The 23,282-nt window shown below is 35.8% G+C and overlaps 1 protein-coding gene across 2 annotated transcripts in view; it reads right to left on the bottom strand.

Annotated features, from left to right (window-relative positions):
* The window catches only part of RANBP17 (RAN binding protein 17), a 316,163-nt gene that overhangs the window by 288,595 nt on the left and 4,286 nt on the right, over positions 1-23,282 (bottom strand). The window contains exons 2-5 of one of the 2 annotated variants that reach the window (XM_029215882.1): positions 17,572-17,718; positions 13,109-13,199; positions 5,014-5,180; positions 1,499-1,564 (exon numbers count right to left, since the gene is read on the bottom strand). In XM_029215882.1, the coding sequence (XP_029071715.1) occupies positions 1,499-1,564; positions 5,014-5,180; positions 13,109-13,199; positions 17,572-17,718 (471 nt within the window). Of the gene's footprint in view, positions 1-1,498; positions 1,565-5,013; positions 5,181-13,108; positions 13,200-17,571; positions 17,752-23,282 lie in introns of those variants that run through there. The other variant, XM_029215883.1, reaches the window with a different exon arrangement.

Below are 23,282 nucleotides of genomic sequence, written 5' to 3'. Positions count from 1 at the left end.
TTGTGGGAATGTAAATTAGTATGGCTGCTATGGAAAATAGTATGGAAGGTCCTCAAAAAATTAAAAATATTGGGTTGGGCAAAAAGTTTGTTTGGGTTTTTCCATAAGATTTTTTTTTTTTTTTTGGGCAAAAAGTTCGTTTGGGTTTTTCCACGGAAAAACCCAAACGAACTTTTTGGAGAACCCAATAGCACTACCATATGATCCAGCAATTCCACTTCTGGGTATTTACCCAAAGAAAACAAAAACACTAATTCAAAAAGGTACATGCACCCCTATGTTCACTGCAACATCAATTACAATAGCCAAGATATGGAAGCTACCTAAGTGTCTATCAATAGATCAATGAATAGAGTATGTAGTATAAATACACACAATGGAATTACTCAGTCATTAAAAAAGAATGAAATCATGCTATCTGCAATAACATGGGTGGACCTAGAAGGTATTATGCTAAGTGAAATAAGTCAGATAGAGAAAGACAAATACCATCTGATTTCACTTACATGTGGAATCTAGAAAACAAAACAGAAAGACTCACGGATACAGAGAACAAACTGGTGGTTGCCAGAGAGGAGGGGGATGGGGGCTGGATGAAATAGGTGAAGAAGATTAATAGGTACAAACTTCCAGTTATAAAATAAATAAGTCTCGGGGATATAATGTACAGCATAAGGAATATAGTCAATAATATTTTAATAACTTTGGTGACAGGTGGTTACTAGACTTATGTGGTGATCCATTCATATATATATATATATATATGTATAAATGTCAAATCATTATGTTATACACCTGAAACTAATATTGTACGCCAACTGTACTTCAATTTAAAAAAAAGATGATAAAAGTTCTTAAATATAAAGAATAAATTCCCCTTTATTATAACATTATTCCATGTAAAACCCAATTTCTGCTTTTGTTCTGTTTAGAACCATGTTAAATACAAAAATGAACAGGAGCAGGTGAGGATGTGCTCAGCTGCTGAGTTCATAAAGGCGTTGGTGGGGGGTAAGCATAGCTTCTGCAAACTCTCCTTGTATGGGTGAAACCCATGCCAACAAGTAGCAAAGTGCCAAGTATCCTGTTCTTTGTTGAGTCATGCTGTGTATCCATTATTGAGAATCAATTTACCAAACTGCTAAACTGCTTGTCTTTTATGTGTAAGCAAATAAAGGCTTGTTCCATTTTTGCGTATAATTTATTTTTATGATTAGTATATTACTATATATACAGAGGATAAAAGGACGATCCTCCAATTGCCATGGAGAGAGGACCATGTCTAATTTCCTGTTCTTTGTAGTACTTTATATTGTTACTGTCATTTTCGGTAACAGTAAAAGTGTTCCAATACTTGATTATCCCACCAATAAAACAGACACCCCCGCCCAAAAAAAAAGACTTGCTTATTCAGAGTTTTAAGCCACACAAAGATTTTACATCAAAGAAATGACATTACCTAGCAAACTTCATGTCACCATTAGATGGAAAGGCTTACCAGGTTCATTTCCTGAGTCAATTCTGAGAGGATTATTACTCCTATTATGCAGTGTTCCACAGTACCCTTTGGAGAAAAAAACAAGTTTAGCCTAAATGGAGACAAATGATTGGTTCTTAATGTGTAAACCAGGTAACATTTACAAGTAATTAAATGCTGAAACATCACATTTTCTTAAAATAGATCTATTAAAATATATAGAAAAATCACTATGAGGTCCACAAATAAAAATAATGTCAAGCTCATTTTTTTGAAGGATAAATTTAGGTATAGAGTTGAATGGGAAAAAAGCTCACCTACCTTAGAACTGCATGATACTCTCTAAAAAATGTTTTCAGCATGTAGGACTTACAATAAACTAAACCTCAAAATACAGGAGTGTAGTTTAATCCTTTTCATAAGGCCACGAATAAGAAAGAACAAAAAACAATTTTTAGCTCTGTAAATTTGCTTGAAGATAGATGCATTCAGTAAATAATAACTTAGGAACTAATTTAAATCCCTCAACCTAATACCAGATAAGATCACTTATGCCCTTTTAATATTATTTAATAGTGCACGTATATGCATTTACTAAGGGTCTATAATGAAGGCTTGTGAACTGCCCAATGCACTGAGTAAATACATGACTATCAATACAGTATATGATGTTTTAATGTAATCAGCTTCCAATTTCATCTCAATAACTTCCTTCAAATCAAAATTCAGATTTTATACGCACATCACTAACAAATTACTCAACTGCAAAATCACATTGGAAGTATGAAAATAAAAAAATCTGACATCCAATTATAGTATAATAATTTTAAAAAAGCAATACAGATGATACACTTTTCAAGCCTTAATTTTATAGCTGGTCATTCCTTCTAACTATCACAGAATTTCACTAACACTGGGTCACTAGGTGTAATTAAATTCAAATTATCTCAGAATAAAAAAATAAAAGAAACATCCATAATTTTTGCTTTTCTTTTTTTTTTGACTGCACTGGGTCTTTGTTGCTGTGCGCGGGCTTTCTCTAGCTGTGCCGAGCGGGGGTTACTCTTCGTTGTGGTGCGCGGGCTTTTCATTGCGGTGGCTTCTCTCGTTGTGGAGCATGGGCCCTAGGCGCACGGGCTTCAGTAGTTGCGGCACGTGGGCTCGGTCGTTGCAGCACGTGGACTCTAGAGCACAGGCTCAGTAGTTGTGGTGCACGGGCTTAGTTGCTCTGTGGCATGTGGGATCTTCCCGGACCAGGGATCGAACCCGTATCCCCTGCAGTGGCAGGCGGATTCTTAACCACTGCCCCACCAGGGAAGTCCAATTTTTGCATTTTAATTCTTTATGGCCCTTTAGGACAATCGGAACTCTATGATAAACTACAGATTTCACATTACTGAAGCATCCATCTTCTGTGTAAACCAGGCCAATGCTCCTTAACATGTCGTTCCCTGACCAACTGTTAGTCCATGAATCTGCTGGTAGTCTGCAAATTCGATTCTAATCTGAGAATGGTTTGATACTGGTCCATGACAAAAGAGTTTGCACCAAAATATAAAACAGATAAGTCACTAAGTACACTGTTTAGTTCAGCTGGCATATTTTTCATAGCAAGTCTCTCTCGATGACGGAAGCACCACGTTGATTTACATTCTGACATAAACCCCTTATCTTGCTGTGAACCAGCAATCTGAATAGCACTGTCCTAGATGACAGTAGTATCTCCTGGGTAGGTATGTAGAAAGGAGGCATGTAAATGTTAGAAGTATGACAGCAATAAGGTTACAATAACAGAGAAAAGAAGATATACAAAATTTCAGGCCATTAAAAATTTAACAAACTTAAAATAATTTTTAGTACAAAATTCACAGAAGCTGTTATTACCCAAAGGAACCATGCGGTACTATTTTAGAGTACTAAAACACTAAGTCAGTTGTCTTTCTCATGACTGAAGGTTAGGTTAAGTCATATACCCAGAAAGCAAGTGCTTTTTTTGTGATACTGTAGTAAACTTCGAAGAGAAAACATTTTCTGTTTCTTCTGGTCTTCCAAAACTGACAAAAGCACACTAAAGCCCAACTTAAGCTCAACTTATCAGCCATTGAAAAGGGAGCTTGAGAAATGTTAGCCAACAAGAATGATTTCATTTCATTCAGTTTTCAACCTTGATTTTATTTTAAAAGAACTCTGAAGTCTATTCTTGTTTACAGTGAGTGTGTGTGTGGATTCTTGATGAGCTGTGTACAATCTTAGTAAAGGACAAGAGAGGGGTGCTATTGTGTTAGTCAAAACTATATGCACAACTATAAAGTGAGAAACTCATGTGTCACTGAATAAACTATACCTCTGTCCCACAGCAGATCTCCTCAGGGCTAAAAATACACTTATTCTTGTGATATTTTAGATAATCAAATATTTGTTAACCAGGATTTTAACAACACGAATAAAAGAGAAGCAGAATAGTCTAGTGTTTCATATTCTGAGGTTTCTAGCATTACAATGTATGATGGAGTTACATCTTACATAGGGATTAAATCTGACAGTTACTGTATAAGCAATAACATCTCAGAAAGTCCAAAAGGCCCCCTAATTGCCAATAAACCAACACTGAACATCTATTAATCCAAACTGCCAGTTTTTCCTTGAGAACTGTAACAGATCACTGCCTCTTCAGCAGAGCACCAACTAAGGTACTTTTCTTGCGATTAGGGATAACATTTGCATGAAAAAGTATGTATCTTTAAATATCTGAATCATACTGAGCAGGGCATGATGGTCATCGTAAGAGGCATACAGGAACAGAAAAGAGCAGATTTAAGTTTCCCATATCACACCCCGCAACATAAAATACTATGTGGAATGGCAAGTGGAATCACTGGCACAGTTTAAATTAGTGTCCTCTTGCTTTTCTTTTTTCTTTTCTTTCTTTCTTTTTTTTCTTTTCAGTCCAAATACCTGAATTTGTGTAAGTTAAATGTGAGTATGTTATAACTTTAATCATTTAGGTTAAAAACATTCTTGAGAATTTAGTATGACTCAATGTGGTATAATGTAAAAAAATTTTTAAATATATATATCTTAAGTTAGAAAACCTGTTGAAGTACAAGCGCTATGCTTTACTAGATCACTATGCAATCCTATACAAATTACCTAACTTTTCTAAGCCTCAGTCTTCTCATTTACAAAATGTAATTCCCTTCACAGAGATGTAATTAGCATTAAATTAGATAATACATGAAAAACATTATATACATGTTTTGCATATATGCAATACAAAGACACACGTGGTTACAAATGACAACATATATTTTTGAAATTATAAAACATTATAATTTGCATTCTTCTGGTTTGGAAGTTATATGACATGATCCTCTTTTCCTGGCAATAAAAAATACAGGCTCCAGAGGATAAATAATAAACCATAATTAATATGGTTCTGGTAGCCACAAAACAAACCATATAACTTTAAGAAAAGCAGTTTTCTAAACCAAAAAAACAACTACTGATGTTCTTATAATGTAATAATGCCTTCTTACCTGAAGAAACTTCTTCACATCAGCAATAATTTCTCTGAAGACAAACTGGTCTTTCTGAATCTCAAACCACCCCAATTTAGTAATTTTAGCAATGACTTGAATTAGAGCTTGGATGACAAAGGGAGCCAGCTTGGGTTGTGATGCCACATAATTAAGAATGTAGTTTCCTGTAAAAAAAATATTGTGATCATTTGGACTATTCAGTAACTTAATGCGAAAAATGTAAAAACAGGTAGTGATGACAACACATTCTTTGACAAAAAGTTAATCCCTTTCTCCAAGATATGTACTTATTTATATAGTCAGTTCTCCTATAAGGGTTATTTGGAAAAAGCAAATTTGTTCCAATTCAATTGATATATTAGGGGATAATATGAGTATAATGCGAATGTCACTTTCATTTTTGCATAATTTCATTTAGAAAGAAACACTAGGTGAATAAGGAAAATGGCAACCAAGCCAAACGAACCAAGCCATACTCAAAATGCATGTATCTACTAGCTATCTCAGTTCACCTCATGTGTTATCAGACTCATCCCTTTTGGTGTTACAATTTCCATCCTATTTCAGATCACCTTCCTCCTACCTTCATAGTAACTCACAAATTTCAACACTTCAATGAGTTATTTGTTGAAGTGGGCCCCCTTCCACAAACTTCAGGTCTTCTTCAAGATAAAATGCTGTATTTATTCTACTATTTAGTATTTCTTAACCATTTAACATGTGTAAAACTCTACTATGTCTTTTATTAGATTTCTATCTTTTTTTAATGTGTCATTGACAAAATGTTTCAATTTTATTTCCATAATCCCATTTCTCTAATAAGCCCTGTGGTTTTACTACATATCACTGCACAGCATAGTCACTTTTAGGAATACATATGTCATGTTATAGCAAAACTGACTACACACTATCTGGCTGTTTACACATGATCTTAGCCAAAAGGCCGAGAAGCGATATCTGGCTGTTTAAGTGGCAGAAAAAAATACAAATAATATAATGTGATAAAATAAGTACATAAGTTAAAGAAAGTACGAACAGAAGAGTAAAGCCTGGAATAAAGTTAATATACCCAAATCATTAAAAGTGGGTAGCAAATTCAGCTATGAGCTTCCTAATGGAGGAGTGATTGAGGTTACAAATGGGCCACAAAAGTCTATCAGAAAAACAGAAGAAAAAAATTTTTTAAAGGGAGAAGATTCCATTTCTACTTAGGCCCCGAAGGCCAGCATACCATTTGGGAAAAGAGTGAAGAAAAAGTAAATATTAATACTTCATTATTTAACTAAAAATAGCTTTAATGGAAACAACCCCAAAATCCAAGAACACTTTCAACAGCTGTTCTTGACAACTGTAATGAGAACCTTGATATAAAAAAGAAAAGTTCTCACGACTAGCACATTTCAACCTTAATTTTTATTAACATTAAAAATACACAGTTATAAAAATACTATTAAAAAGCACAGATTTTCCTGGCATTAAGATAAATCTGAAAGAGGTTTCTGCTATGGATTAAAGTAATATGGTTCTCTTAAGCTTCATTACATGTAATCTTTTATTTCAATAACAAAACTTATGAAAATGACACTGCCTCCTGAACATAAAAGAAAATCTGGTTTATTTACTTCTATTATTTTTATTTTTAGTATCTTGAAAAATTTTAACCCGGAGGGAATGTGAGAAATCTATATGTAGGTAGTGGTAACCACTGGGAGGGTAATCTCAAAAATAATAAAACAACAAAACAGGAGACAAACCAAGTTTCACATTTAAGCTAGGTACCTGAAGCACACCTTCCCAAACTCCTTGAGCAAAGATACTAGCTAATAAGTTTATTATCTAAGGCAAAAAAATTTAATAGACTGTATTTCTGTTACCTTAGTTGAACGTTTTACATAAAATATTCTCACGTTATGCTTATTACATGACCTATAATAGTGTTCCAGTTTAATAAGCAAGAGCCAATGATAACAATCAAGTAAAACAACCGCAATCTAATCATCACCAGCCCAAGATAATAGGGAAAAGCCATACCAAGAAGAAAATGAAATGTTCAGAAAGACACATGGGAGAATGAAATAAACAGCTGGAAAAATTCCCCAACAAAAGTTAACAGAAACTTGGAAAGCTATGCACTAGAGGCTCTTTGAGTGTCAAATGCCTATATGATAACAACAATACTTAGCATTTATGAAACAAGTTAGAAATTACAAGTGCTTCCCAGAAAAAAAGCTTTATGTAGCTCTCACAGCAATGTGAAGCTATTGCTATTATATTACTATAATTCTGTTTCCTAGGCAAAAAAATATGAAGGTCAAAGAGGTGAAACAACTTGTCACAGTGGCCAAATTGGGACTCTGAGTCAGGTTGTTTTGGTTTGAGTTTGTTTGTTTCCTGCTTTCAAATACTGGTCAAACCATATATTTTAGTAATAATTAGTAATTCAAAAACTCTACTAAGTCAAAACTGGTAGATAGTCTTTTGGAGTTTACTATCATTAGACTGAAACTTTAGGTATTACACATTATAGAAATTTAATATGAAATATTTTTGACTGATTAATTGAAGTCAAGTAAAAAAATATGCCACAAAGTCTATCAGAAAACATACAAAAAGAATATAAAAGAAAGGGGAAAGACTCAATCTCTACTTTGGTCCCAAAGACTAGCATGTTATTCAGGAAAAAAATGAAGAGAAGGTAAATACCTCAACATTTAACTAAGAATGCTTCGATGGAAACAATTCCAAATGCTGTGAACACAAAAATTTGAGCTATAATCTATGCCTTGAGAGCTAGCTTATAAAATATTTGGAGAGACAGACAAAAAGAAACTATCACAAGAAGATCAATGTAAGACTTATGAGGTGAAGATGTGGAGAAACTGCAATGTTCACACATTGCTGCTGAGAACGCAAAATGGTACAGGCACTTTGAAACATAGTTGCACAGTTTTTTTTTAAATTAAGCATAAACTTACCTATGACCCAGCAATTTCACTCCTAGGTATCTACTCAAGAGAAATGAAAACGTATATCCACACAAAGACTTGTATGTCAATGTTCGTGGTAGCATTATTCACAGTGGCCAAAAAGCAAAAACAACCCATATGTTCATCAGGTGGTGAATGGATAACAAAATGTCACACATCTATACAAGGGAATATTATTCTATAATAAAAAAAATGAAATACACATGCTACAACATGGATGAACCTCAACAACATTTTTCGAAGTGAAAGAAGTTAGATGTAAAAAAACTACACATGATATGATTTTATTTATATGAAATATCCTCAGAAGGTCGATCTATACAGGCAGAAAACATCTTAGAGGTTGGTGGTATGGGAGCAGGACTAACTGTAAATGAGCATGGGGAGTTTGGAAGGGATGATGGGAATGTTCACACAACTCTGTAAATTTACTAAAAATCAAAAATTGTACACTTAAAACAAGTTAACTTTATGGTATATAAATTATACCTCAATAAAACTGTTTGAAGAGGGGAGTCAGCAAGGAAGGAAAGAGGGAGGGAGGGATGGAGTGAAGGACAGAGAAAGGGAAGGAGAATTGACTGATTTATATAGGTAATTAAACTTAAGCTACACTTTTATTTGAATAGAAGATTAAAAGGACAGCATTCCAGGCTAGAGAAACAACATAAGAAAAGGCACCAAGGCAGAAATAACATGGCATGAGGAAAATACCTTCTGGTACAAATAGGCTAGTACCAACGAGATATAAGGCTACAAGGACGGGACGATCCATCAATTACAAGCTCATGAAAGGACTTGAACACCAGGCTGAGGAAATGGTATTTAATTGATGAGCGATGGTAAGCCATCGTTAATTATACTAATATAGGTAGAAAACAGTGTGCTGGACACAGAGAACAGGCAACAGAGTTAATGTTGGGAAATAATGAAATATGTAGTCTGGGACCGTATCATGAAAGAATGAGAATTTTAGAGTTGATGTAATAAAGGCAATGTGACTTTGAGGCAATCTTCACATTTTCCATTTTAACTGACATACCAATTATTCTATTGACACATGTCAGACATTTCATAACATTCTAATCTACTTGCAGAAGCAAGAGTAGTAACTCAAACCCAAGAAACTCATAAAGGAAACACATCATTTGTTGCTTGAAATTGTGCAGTAGGTTTCTACTTTTCTCTTTTTTCCGAATTTCCTTTAATGAGTGTACCTTTTTTTTTTTTTAAGTATCCATTTAAAAAAGATAAGTGCAAGAGACAATCTGAATAGGCCCATATCTATTAAATTAACTGAGTCAATAATTAATAACCTTCCAAAACAGCAAGCACCAGGCCCAGATGGGTTCACTGATGAATTCTACCAAACATTTAAGAAAGAAATTCTACCAATTCTCTACAATCTCTTCCAGGAAAAAGAAGGAGAGGGAATTCCTCCTAACTCATTCTATGAGGTTGGCATTACCTTAACACCAAAACCAGACAAAAACATTACAAGAAAACTTGTAGTTGAGCCAATATCTCTCATCAATATAGAAACAAAAATCCTCAACAAATTATTAGCAAAGCAAATCCAACAATGTATAAAAAGAGTTCTATACCACAACCAAGTGGCATTTATCCCAGGTATGCAAGCATTGTTCAACATTTTAAAATCAATTAATGCAGCCCATCACATCAATAGGCTAAAGAAGAAAAATCACATGATCATAATAGATACAAAAAAAGGATTTCAAAAATTCCAACTGCCATTCATGATAAAAACTCTCAACAAACCAGGAACAGAGGGGAACTTCCTCAACCTCATAAAGAACATCTACAAAAAACCACAGCTGATGAATAAAATCAAAGAAATTAATAAATGGAGAGATATTCCATGTTCGTGGACAGGAAGACTCAATGTTGTCGAGATGTCAGTTCTTCCAGAACTGATCTATAGATTCAATGCAATCCCAATCAAAATCCCAGAAAGTTATTTTTTTTGGATATTGACAAATTGATTCTAAAGTTTATATAGAGAGGCAAAAGACCCAGAATAGCCTACACAATACTAAAGGCGAAGGACAAAGTTGGAGGTCTGACACTACCTAACTTTAATTTTTATAAAACTATAATAATCAAGACAGTGTGGTACTGGTGAAGGACAAATAGATCAATGGAACAGAATAGAGAACCCAGAAAGAGACTCCCATAAATACAGTCAACTGATCTTTGAAAAAGGAGCAAAGCTAATAAAACGGAGTAAAGATAAGTCTTTTCAACAAATGGTGGCAGAACTGGACCTCCACATGCAAAAAAATGAATCTAAACACAGACCTTACACACTTCACAAAAATTAATTCAAAATGATCACAGCTCTAAATGTAAAATGCAAAACTATAAAAACTCCTAAAAGATAACAGGAATAAAATCTAGACGACCTTGGGTTTGGTGATGATTTTTTACAAACAACAACAAAGGCACAATCCATGAAAGAAATACTTGATAAGGTGGACTTCATTACAATTAAAAGCTTCTGCCCAAGAGAATGAGAAGACAAGCCACAAACTGGGAGAAAATCTTTGCAAAAGACCTATCTGATAAAGGACCATTTACTAAAATATACAGAGAATAAGAAAACAACAACCTGATTTAAAAATAAGCAAAAGACCTAAACAGTCACCTCATTAGAGAAAATATACAGACAACAAATAAGCATATGAAAAGATGTTCAACATCATATGTCATTAGGAAACTGTAAATTAAAAAACGGTAGGATTCTACTACACACCTATAAGAATGGTCAAAATCCAAAACACTGAAAACACCAAATGCTAGCAAGGATGTGGAAGAACAGGAATTCTCATTCATTGCTGATGGGAATGCAAAACTGGTACAGCCCCTTTGGAAGGCAGTTTGGTGATTTCGTACAAATCTAAACATACTCTTACCATACAATCCAGCAATCACTCTCCTTGGTATTTGCCCAAATGAGGTGAGAACTTATGTCCACACAAAAAAACTGCTTTATAGCAGCTTTATTCGTAATTGCCAAAACTTGGAAGGAATGAAGGTGTACTTCAAAAGGTGAACAGATAAACTGTGGTACATCCAGACAATGGCACGTCAGTCAGCATTAAAAAGAAATGATCGGGCTTCCCTGGTGGCGCAGTGGTTAAGAATCTGCCTGCCAATGCAGGGGACACTGGTTCGAGCCCTAGCCCGGGAAGATCCCACATGCTGCGAACAATTAAGTCTGTGGGCCACAACTACTGAGCCTGTGCTCCGCCATAAGAGGAGCCACCGCGATGAGAAGCCTGTGCACTGCAGCAAAGAGTAGCCGCCGCTCACCGCAAAGTAGAGAAAAGCCCGGGTGCAGGAACAAAGACCCGGTGCAGCCAAAAATAAAATAAATAAAATAAATAAATTTTAAAAAAAAAAGAAAGAAAGAAATGATCTATCAAGCCATGATAAAACATGGAGAACCTTAAATGCATATTACTAAGTAAAAGAAGCCAATCTGAAAAGGCTACACACTGTATAATTTCAACATTGCATGCATGCATTCTGGAAAAGGCAAAACTATGGAAACAGTAAAAAAGATCAGTGGTCGCCAGGAGTTAGAGGGGAGGGAGGGATGCATAGTTGGAACACAATGGCTTTTTAGGGCAGTGAAACTATTCTGTATAATACTATAACGGGGGATATGTGTCATTTATACATTTATCCAAACCCACGGAATGCACAACACCAAGAGTGAACTCTAATATAAACTATGGACTTTGGGTGATGATGATTTGTCAATGTAGGTTAATCAGCTGTTACAAATGTACCCACTCTGGTGCAGTATGCTAATACTGGGGAAGGCTATTCATGTGCGGGGCCAGGGGGTATATGGGAATTCTCTGTACTTTTTGCTCAATTTTGCTGTGAACCTAAAGGTGCTCTAAAAAAATAAAGTCTACCTAAAATATGTGTGTTTATGTGTATAAAAGTCAAACAAACAAAATCACAATGTTTTATGACAGGTTTTTAATGTTTGAACCCTTATTTTTTAAACTGTAAATTTCTCTTTTGCTTTCTTAAGCACACAGGTCCATGAGAACATGGATAAATTCTCTAGGTTTTCTTCAGCCTGGTATGTTTTTTTTTTTTGGTAGATGTTCTTTATCAAGTTGAAGGAGTTCTCCTCGGTTATTAGGTACTTAAGAGAAATATCAGTCAAACATATGAGGCAAATGACAAATCATTGTGGGATTTGACCATTCAAAAACTGAGCTTAAAGAACCATCATATATAATACTACACTTTAACTTTTCTGTTACACAAATATGAATCATGTAAACCTTGAGGCTGGAGAGCAGAAATGAGTCAACAGTCTATTATGAACAAAGATAATAAAAAAATTACCATACCTCAACTACCAGAGTTCTGTCCATATGAAAAACAAATTCACACACTTAAAATATGAAAATACATTACTTCTGAAAGCATATTGGTACTTTATAGAATCAATTTTCCAACTACACTAAGTTCCAAGCACTGTTCATCCATATACACATTATTTTCCTAATAAGTAGGAATCTGCTTTTGATTTTATATGCATCCCATATGATTTTGATATAGGATCCTGAGAAATGCTGGAGAGCACACTTCTTTCCCATCATTTAGTTGTATATGATGTTAAGATAATCGCTAAGAGCATGGACTCCACAAAAATTGTGTAAGTTTGAATCACAGCTCTACTTCTTGCTAGATGTGTGATGATCTTGGGCACATTATAGAGCCTATCAAATCTAATTTCCTCATTTATAAAATGAGGATAACAATAGTGCCCATCTCAGAAGTTTGGTAGATAAAATGAGATAGTGCAAATCTTAGTAAATAGTATAGACAATAAAATGCTAGTTATTATTTATTATCAAATTAAACAAATGCTTTTCTGACAACACATTTTTGTATAACACATTGTTGTTTATCACTACATGTGTAAAGGAGACTTGACTACTCATCTTTAAAAATGACAATAAAATAACTTGCAAGCCTGTTAACAGTTTAGCATATTTAAAAGCAAAGATTATTTTTAAAGTGCAATTTGATAAAAAGCATAATGAACCACTTACTGATATCTATTCTTTGTTCAATCGGCAAAGGACTGACTCGGCTAATAAGTTTTGAAAGACATGTTGCTGCAAGGAGTTGAGCATAGGATGTCTGTAAAGAAATATAAATTTTAATAGATTAATCAAAATACTATGATAAGGGAACTTCCCTGATGGAAGAGTGGTTAAGAATCTGCCTGCTAATGCAGGTGACATGGGTTCGATCCCTGGTATGGGAAGATCCCACATGCCACAGCGCAACTAAGTCCATGCGCCACAACTACTGAAGCCTGCGCACCTAGAGCCCAAGCTCCGCAACATGAGAAGCCACCCAGCTCGCTGCAACTAGAGAAAGCCCGCGCGCAACAACGAAGACCCAATGCAGCCAAAAAAGAATACTATGATAGGAACTTTTCCTAAGCAATATTGGGAATTCTTCTGGTTTTCCAAACTGGCAGATTTACAAGGGATAAAATACACAAACACACACACACACACACACACACACACACACACACAATCCCTCATAAGGGTGGGGTAGTTGAGGAAAGTATAGGTAGTCTTTTCAAATGGCAAGCAGTTGTTGGGCTACTGAAGCCCCGTGCACCTAGAGCCCATCCTCCGCAAGAGGAAAAAAATGATTATGAGCAAGTTCAAATAAAATACACTTACCATGTCTACATAGTCCTGCATGTTCTGCCCTCTGATTATCTCTTCAAACTCATCTGGTTCCACTCTTTGCTATCCTCTGACCAAAACAGCCCTCTTTCAGTTCCTTTCAATGCCTTTCCCACCCTGACCTCCCCCCTCCTTCAGATCCATGCTGGTTGTATTCACTCTGACCACCAACTGTCTTAACTTAATAGCATACTCAACCCTTCAAAATCTGATTCAGTTATTCACTCTACCCCTAGCAATCTCTTGTAAAGATAGCCCTATTTTTTCTTCTCTAGACCAGAGGTCAGCAAACTAAGGCCTGTGGACCAAATCCCGCCTGTTTTTGCAAGGCCCATGAGCTATGTATGGATTTTACTATTTTAAACAGTTGGGAAAAAAATAATAATATTTTGTGACATGCGAAAAGTACATGAAATCCAAATTTCAGTGTCCATGAATAAAGTTTATTAGAACACAGCCACACGCATATAGTCTGCTTTCAGACTATGACAGCAGAGACAAATAGTTAAAACAGTACATGGCACTCACTGCCTCCTACCGCTGCTCAGTGCACTATAAACCGCAGTGAGGTACTTATTAACTTCACAGCACAGAGTGCCGTGAGTATCACCATGACAAGACACGCACCTTTTATTATTACCAGTGCATATCTGTTATGTCAAAACAAGAAAAGATAGAAAGGCACTTCAAATGTCTAACTCTTAAGGCACAGTGGGATGTGGATCATTTTGTTACTGAATCAGATAGCAAAGCAATGTGCTTTTTATGCAATTGTACTATAGCTGTCCTAAAAGAATACAACATATGTTGACCATATCATACCAAGCACTCGTGTCAGTATTCCTAACTCACAGGTAATCAATAGTCAGAAAAAAGGAGAAAATTTAAGACAGAATATCTATAACAGTGAAATTTCTCCACAAGAAAATAAAGTGAGGCTACAACCAAAGTTAGGTTTTGAAATGGCTCATTTGTTAGCCAAGTAAGGAAAGCCACTTACCAAAAGAGTTAATTAAATCACCATTATTTTATTGCAGTAGCCAAAGTTACACATGCAGAGAACATAAACTTCAGACTACTAGACTTTCAGTGAGAAGAAGGCCCAGATAGTTGAAGATATTATTAGAGCAACATCAAAATTCAATTTCAAACCAGGCGAATGATTTGGAGGTTCTCCCTAGTTCTTGATGAGTTACCAATGTTACCAACATGCACTGCTCATACTGTTACCGACATTATCTGTTTATTCCAGAAGTCAATGCTAGTTTGAAGTGACTAAAGAATTAATCTCTATGAAGAGTCTGCATGCAATTACTGGTCAGAATATCTTGAAAAAAGCTGAGAAAATGCTAATTCTGTACAACCTGAAGTAGTTGCTAAAATGTGCCACAAGTGGTGGTAAAAAGAAAAGACTTAAGTGGACAAATTTACAAAGCTTGTAAAAATGTAAGAGACTAAAGCCTGTGGTATTCATTTTATTATTCATCAGTAGGTACTTTGTAGTAAATATTTGAATCTATCGTGTGTTAATGAATCAGTAGTGTTAACAGTGGACTTCAGGGACTTCCCTGGCAGTCCAGTGCTTAAGACTTCGCCTTCCAGGGACTTCCCTGGTGGTGCAGTGGTTATGAATCCACCTGCCAACGCAGGGGACAGGGTTCAAGCCCTGGTCCGGGAAGATCCCACATGCCACGGAGCAACTAAGCCCGTGCACCACAACTATTGAACCTGTGCTCTAGAGCCCGCAATCCACAACTACTGAGCCCACGTGCCACAACTACTGAAGCCCACGCACCTAGAGCCCATGCTCTGCAAGAAGAGAAGCCACCGCAATGAGAAGTCCGCACACTGCAATGAAGAATAGCCCCCACTCGCCGCAACTAGAGAAAGCCTGTGCGCAGCAACGAAGACCCAATGCAGCCAAAACTAAATTAATTAATTAATTAAAAAAAAAAAAAGACTTCGCCTTCCAATGCAGGGGGTGCGGGTTTGATCCCTGGTGGGGGAGCTAAGATTCCACATGCCTTGCGGCCAAAAAACCAGAACATAAAACAGAAACCATATTGTAACAAATTCAATAAAGACTTTAAAAATGGTCCACATCAAAAAAAAAAAAATCTAAAAACAAAACAAAACAAAAAAACAGTGGACTTCAATTCACTTTCATGAATTCATCTTCAGCTCTGGAATTTCTGTCAGAAATAGAAGCTGAAAATTCTGACTTGCCCTACTGCGCAGTAGTTCTATAGCTTGGCAGTGGTAAAGTTTTACTGCAATTTTTTCTTGCTCAGGACTGAGACTGAAATTTTTCTGAATGAGAAGAACCAATTTTATCCACTATTGTTGAACATTAAATAGCTTTTGAAGTTAGTTTTTGCTTCAAACTTGATAATGTCTCTTAATGAATTCAACCTAAAGTTACAAAATTGTCTAAAAGGCAAACAGTGCTTAGTACTAATGTGAAACTTATAATGCAATAAAGTTACTCTAGTCACAACTAACACTGATTGAATCACAAGTAATATCAAGCTGCTTTATATACTTTCCACACATCAAATATTAAAACAAGTGGCAAGATCTCTATTGCTGAGTATATTTTCTGAGCTCAAACTATGTTCCAGCAGCACTTTTTTTCAGACCTTGTTGCAAATGCAAAGGAAATTTCCATATTTCAAAATCCATTTAACTGAGCAACTGAGGAACCTCCACCTAACCTTCAATTGGAAGTGATTAATCTAGAATGTAATGACATCCTAGAAGACAAATATCAAGAGAAGTTTTAATAAAACACTATACATGCCTTCTAAGTGATGAATATGCTTAATTTAAATCATATGCTTATCAGCTGATATCAATATTTGGTAGTACCTATCTGTGTGAAGAGACATTTCCAAAGGTGAAATTTGTAAAATCTCATTACAGGTCAGTATTAACATATGAACATTTGTAATCAATGCTAATGATAGGAAATACTAACTCTGAACCCCAGTTAAGCAAAATGTCATCCCCAAAAGAATAATTCCATTCTTTTCATCAGTAGACTTATACTACAAAAAAACTGTACTCAATTATTGTATTTTAAAATTCATAAATAAAACTTTGTGGAAATTTGTTTTCTCTCTTCTAATAGGCATATTTATAAGACACCCTTGATTTTGCCTCTTGGCCCACAAAGTCTAAAATATTTACAATCTGGCCCTTTACAGAAAAAGTTTGCTAACCTCTGCTCTATAGATCCTACAGTCTCCTACTGTAGTGCTTACCATATCATTCCATAGCTCTTTATTTATAGTGATACATCTATGCCTTCCCAACTAAACTATGAGTTACTTTAATGCTTGTAAATAAAGCAGGTAGGTAGTACAGTGCCTGGTTTTACATTTAAATACTTGCTAAATGATGTTGAATGAATGGCTATGAATCTCTAGGAGAGAGGCAGGCAAGAAGTAATCAGCATTCCTCTGAATCATTCCTTCACATTTCAAAGTTAATTACAATCTGCCTCTCCCACCTAGATTTTTAATTCCAACTTTCTAAAAATGTAACTTTTGCCACTGGTAGAAGACATAAAAAGGGGCCAAGAGGAATCAAGAATGTATTTTGATTCATGCCTATTTCCACCTCCTGGGCTCTTCCCTAAGTTTTCTTTCCAGGCTTTCCAATTCTTCAACAGTGAAATAAACTACAGTAAAAAGACATATGGTAATACCTATCAGTTAACCTACATTGCTAACCTACATGCATTCATTAACAATGACATATACCTACCGATCTTTCATTGTTAATTGCTGTTATCAAATACTTACTGTTCCTTGTTCTAATAAAAGTTGACACTTGCTGAGACATTCTGGGCTGTCAATAAGTTCCAGGAGTGCTTTCTCAGCCTCTATTCTTTGTGTAAGATCAGTCCCTATGTAGAGATGAGTACATAATACTTCCAATTCAGCCAAACTCTTAAGAAGAAAAAAAAAAAAAAAATTTAACATTTTACTTGAGTGAAAAAAAATAAGGTAAATATATTAATCACAGGAAACAAGGAATGCAAATACCATGTGTGTATTTGTCAAATCAATAAATGCTTATTGAACTACAACTACTTACTAGGGGTCACAGTGGTGAACAAAAAAAAGGCAAACCGCCTACCTCTAAATTATTTAAATTGATAGTTCTGTGATGGAAAAGTAAGAGTACAGGAAGAGGAGGACCTGTCTAATCCAAGGGGGTTTAAAAAGGCTGGCCTAAAGTATATAGTAACATTTATGCTGACCTGAAAGGGTAAGCCATATGAAAAAGGCTAGACAGCAGTTCAGGCAAAGACACAGCATTTACCAGAGGCCAGAATAGAGCTTAATCGTTTCAAGGCATTAAAAGGTCAGTATGACTGGTAGACAGCCAGCCAGGAGGAGATGCCAAAAGAAGCTAAAGAGATGGGTAAGGGGAATTATCATGTGCAAGTTGCAGACATTATGCCAATTTACATTCTTTTTCAGATTATAAGAACTTCAATGGTTCCATCTATATAAAAGAAAAGATACAAATATACGCTGATGTGGGTCTTCAGAACTAATGACTCATAGTGCTGCAGGTAAACCACGGGAACTACGACTTGACCCCATGTTACTTATAGCAGTGTAATAACTAGCTATTATCTTGTAGGCTCCTATTTTACAGACATAAAGAATAATTCATTCTGGCTATCATCAGAAAGAACACAAATAACAAATGTTGGCAAGGATGTGGAGAAAAGGGAACTCTCATACACTGTTGGTGGGAATGTAAAGTGGTGCAGCCGCTGTGGAAAACAATATGGAGGTTCCTCAAAAAACTGAAAGAACTACCATATGACCCAGCAATTCCACTCCTGGGTATATATCCAAAAAAAAAAAAAAACACACCAAAAACACTAATTCAAAAAGAAACATGTGCCCCAACGTTCACAGCAGCATTATTTACAATTGCCAAGATATGGAAGAAACCTAAATGTCCATCAACAGATGAATGGATCAAGAAGATGTGGTGTATATATATATATACAATGGAATATCCCTCAACCATAAAAAAGAATGAAATTTTGCCACTTGCAGTAATATGGATGGACTTGGAGGGCATTACGCTAAGTGAAATAAGTCATACAGAGAAAGACAAATACTGTATGATATCACTTATATGTGGAATCTAAAAATTACAACATACTAGTGAATATAACAAAAAAGAAACAGACTCACAGAAACAGAGAACAAACCAGTGGTTACCTGTGAGAGGTAATATAGGGGTGGGGGAGTGGGAGGTACAAATTACTGGGTGTAAGATAGGCTACAATGATAAGTTGTACAACACAGGGAATATAGTCAATATTTTATAATAACTATAAGTGAAGGGTAATCTTTAAAATTGTATTAAAAATATATAGGGAGGACAAACAAGCCAATTTAAAAAATAAAAATAAATAAATCATTCTGTTTATAAATATAATCTAATCTGAAGATATAGGACACGTGGATAAAATCTGAAAGAAAAATTCTAAATGAGTTCAGTATTCCTCTCAGCTTTAGAGAATTTTTGTTAAAGGTGTCTTACTAAAACTACTTCAGTTTGAACTTAGAGAATTATTCTTTGGAGGACAAAAAAAAACTGGCACAGATTTCAACGTCAGGTGGGCATATGAAGGTAATGGGATATTCATAAAGAAATACTATTTTTTATCCTTTCTGACCTGAATTTTTATGTGGCAGCCTTACAGCTACACTAATCTAAACATTCCGTCAAATGCATGTACCTTTGTCTAACAGGAATACATAAGAAACACTGAAATGAAACCTCCTCTAGCTCCCATTATTCTTTTTACTTCTCTCTCCTTAGTTTCTTAATGGCATTTTCCACTTCTCTATCCAGCTCAGAGCCCAACATCTCAGACTAGGGAATTTTTTGCTAGAGTGAAAATAAAAGTACAAAAGAAAGGTTTCAAAAGGATAAATTAGGATAAAGGACGGCAAAAATGAACCACATTTTAAACATTTCCTCTACCTAGACTGGCCCAAGAAGCCCTCAGAGTGCTACTACATACTGTTCATCATATTAAAATGCATAGAAAATTTATGGTTCATGAATACATATGAATTCCCATATTTCCTCCAAGGGTAGGAAACACAAAAATGAAAAGAGCTACCTTTTTCCCTCTCGTGACTCATGATCAACCTCAGAAACCTTTTCCTTCATCTAATAAATCTGAAGGGCTAAATTTTAGAGCTGATAATACCCAGAATAATTTAAAGATAAACTGATCCTGCTGTCACGCATTCATCTAGGTCTACGAGTCTCTGAAGAAGTAGACTTTTTGAGTATAAAAAAGAACGAAGCCAGAAATACTGAGAAAACCTAACTGCTGAAAAACAAAAGGTCGGCTGCGAGGATTAAATGAGTTCGGGCCACATAACTTCTGGCACACATTACACACTACAAACGTTAGCTGTTTATTATTAGTATCACCTAATAAGAATATTGTAATAGGTGGAATTGTATCCTCCTAAAAGATATATCCAAGTCCTAACCACCAGTCCCTTCGAATTATTTTGAAATAGGGTCTTTGCAAATCCTGATCTAGGGATGAGATCATCCTGGATTTAGGGCAGGCCCTAAATCCAATGATTCACAAGAGAGAGGGACATTTGAGATGCAGAAACAAGAGAAAAAGTCATAAAAAGGAGGCAAAGACTGGGGTGATGCATCTACAAGCCAATGGACCATGGACTGCAAGCAGCTATCAGAAACTAGGGACAAAGCACAGAACAGTTTCTCCCTCAAGCCCTCTAAGAAGAGACCAACCCTGTCAGCACATTAATTTCAGACTCCGGCCTCTGTTAAGTATAAAAGAATAAATTTTCTGGGACCTCCCTGGTGGTCCAGTAGTAAAGAATCCACCTACCAATGGAGGGGACGCGGGTTTGATCCCTCGTCGGGGAACTAAGGTCCCACAGGCTGCGGGTCAACTAAGCCCAAGAACCACAACTACAGAGCCCACGCACCCTGGAGCCTGCACACCACAACTAGAGAGAGAAAACCTGCACGCCACAACTAGAGAGAAGCCTGCACGCTGCAATGAGATCCCGCATGCTGCAACTAAGGCCCGACGCAGCCCCCAAAAATAAAGAAAATAAATAAATAAAATAAAATAAAAATATAAAGCTAAAATAGCTTCTAAAAAAAAAAAAGAATAAATTTTCGTTGTTTTAACCCACCCAGTTTGTGGTAATTTGTCACAACAGCCCCAAGAAACTAACACAAACATTAATATTAATCAATTCAGTGGCACCTAAGTAAATCTATTTGGAAATATTCTGAAAAAGTTCTGGAATTTTGTCTTTTTTGCTATACTGATTTAGCGAACTCCAACAGAGAACAAGTCTGAAGTGTATTTAAAAAGTATTTGTTTACAACAATGTCCCAAATGCCTTTCAAATTATTAACCACCGAAAGGCAGTGAAAGATAAAAAGGTAAAGGTTTGAACTTTCTCTTAAGAAAGACTGAAACAAAGTGGAAAAAATTAAGTTATTCTTTCACTGTAATGATAACAGTTAAATAAATGCCTGGCATACTATTGATAAATCTTTTTAGAGAAAAGGATACATCCATAAAGATCCTTACCCTGTGGAAAAGCATTATCTAAATAAACATTTCAAGTAGTTAAACTTGTGATGACTGCCGAGTGACCAAGCAATCTTCTGATTAGCATTTGATTTTCCAGAACATCTGTCTATAAAGAGAGACTATTTTTCACAGTGAACTGATAAACTGCATCTTAGTTTTATAAACTGATGTCTGAGAATATGGTTAACATAAGAATGCCTCAGAGAAATGATCCCTTCTCAACTTGTTGACAAACCGGGTTTGAGTTATTAAAGCTTCTACATGGCTTCATATCACCATAAGAAGCCCATATAAATAAATAACAGGTAACACAAGTAGAATTGGATATCACCTAACTCCCATCGATAAACTATCAAACATAAACAGACAGCATCCAACTTCCATAGCCTAGGAGACAATGACATAATCCTGCCTACAGTCTCAATATCCTCCAAGTTATTCTGGACTCATTTCTGCACTTTGCACTTGACATACAATTAACCAGTAAGTGATGTGACTTCTTTCTATACAGTAATTCCCATCATGTATCCAACGACAGGTAAATGCCTAGTAAAAGAAGACAAAAAGAGTTTATATTGTATGGTTCTACAGTGAAAGAAAGCAGATCAGCGGTTTCAGGCTGGGGAGGGAGGAGAGAGTGGGAGAAAAGGACAGGGAAGCAGCAAGGGGAGATTACAAAGGAGCATAAGGAAACTTTGGGGGGGGGTGATAGATATGGTCATTATCTTGATTTCCGAGATGGTTTCACAGTTAACATACTTACGTCAAAATTCATCCAAAAGGACATTTTAAGTATGTGCAGTTTATTATTTGTCAATTATACCTCAAGAAAGCTGGGAAAAAATGAAGGTTTTTTGTCCTAGGGAAAAATGTCCCCTAATAATAAAACAATAAATCGATGAACCACAAAAAAATCCCTGCTCAATTAAATTTAAACTCCTTTCAATTACTCTTCCCTGTATCTTTCCTGCCTTCTGGAATTAAGCTTCTTGACTACCATTAATAGAAAGTGCCTTTATCTTAAAGTTACTCATTTTCCATAAACTCTTTGTTTTTTCCTCCCTTTACTACCTTTTCCCGAGCATACCTGAGGGCTTATTTCTGGGCCTCTTAGAACTCCTTCTTCTACAATGAATTGGATCATATTTGTTTTAGTGCTTTAAAGGTTTACAAAAGTATTTCCATCTTCTATTTTTTAAACCAATTCTAACAAGTAGACTCCTGTAAAGTACATGTTTTTAGCACACCCATTTTACAGACAAAAAAAAGAACTGAGGCTGAGAGATCAAATACATACATATACACACATATATATATCTACACACACACACACACACACACACACACACACACACACACGTTGCTCAAGATATGAGTAAATGGTCAATTCTGGGCCACATACAAATCTGTGGGCCCCAAGCACATGTTGTCTCCTCAGCACCTTGCCATCTTACCACCCCTGACTTTAGTCATCATGTACCTGCAGGTGATGTCCTAGTCCACACTTTCAACTCTCTATTCACCACCTTTATATTTATCTACAAACTTCTTCTTGGAAATCAAGAAAGATGTTGAAAACAGCCCCAAAATGTCAGGAACTGAATTGAACATATTTCCCACAGATTTTCACATCAACTGTCCCTTTGTTTTCAGTGGTTTTGGAGGTGTAGACCAGAATCTAGACTTACAATCTTGATGTTATCTTTTACTTTTCCTTCTCCTTGGTCCCTCCTATATAGTTAAAAGTTTGGCCTTGCCCAAAGAAAAAGTCTGGTCTTCGGGATCTACGTCTAAGATAGGAATTTTTGTTCAGGGCGGGGGCGGGGTGTGTGTGTGTGTGTGTGTGTGTGTGTGTGTGTGTGTGTGTGTGTG

Source organism: Monodon monoceros, unplaced genomic scaffold, assembly GCF_005190385.1.
Source record: "Monodon monoceros isolate NGI ecotype Baffin Bay Population unplaced genomic scaffold, NGI_Narwhal_1 Super_Scaffold_12, whole genome shotgun sequence".
Lineage (NCBI taxonomy): Eukaryota > Metazoa > Chordata > Mammalia > Artiodactyla > Monodontidae > Monodon > Monodon monoceros.
This window is presented reverse-complemented; position numbering and strand designations above follow the sequence as displayed.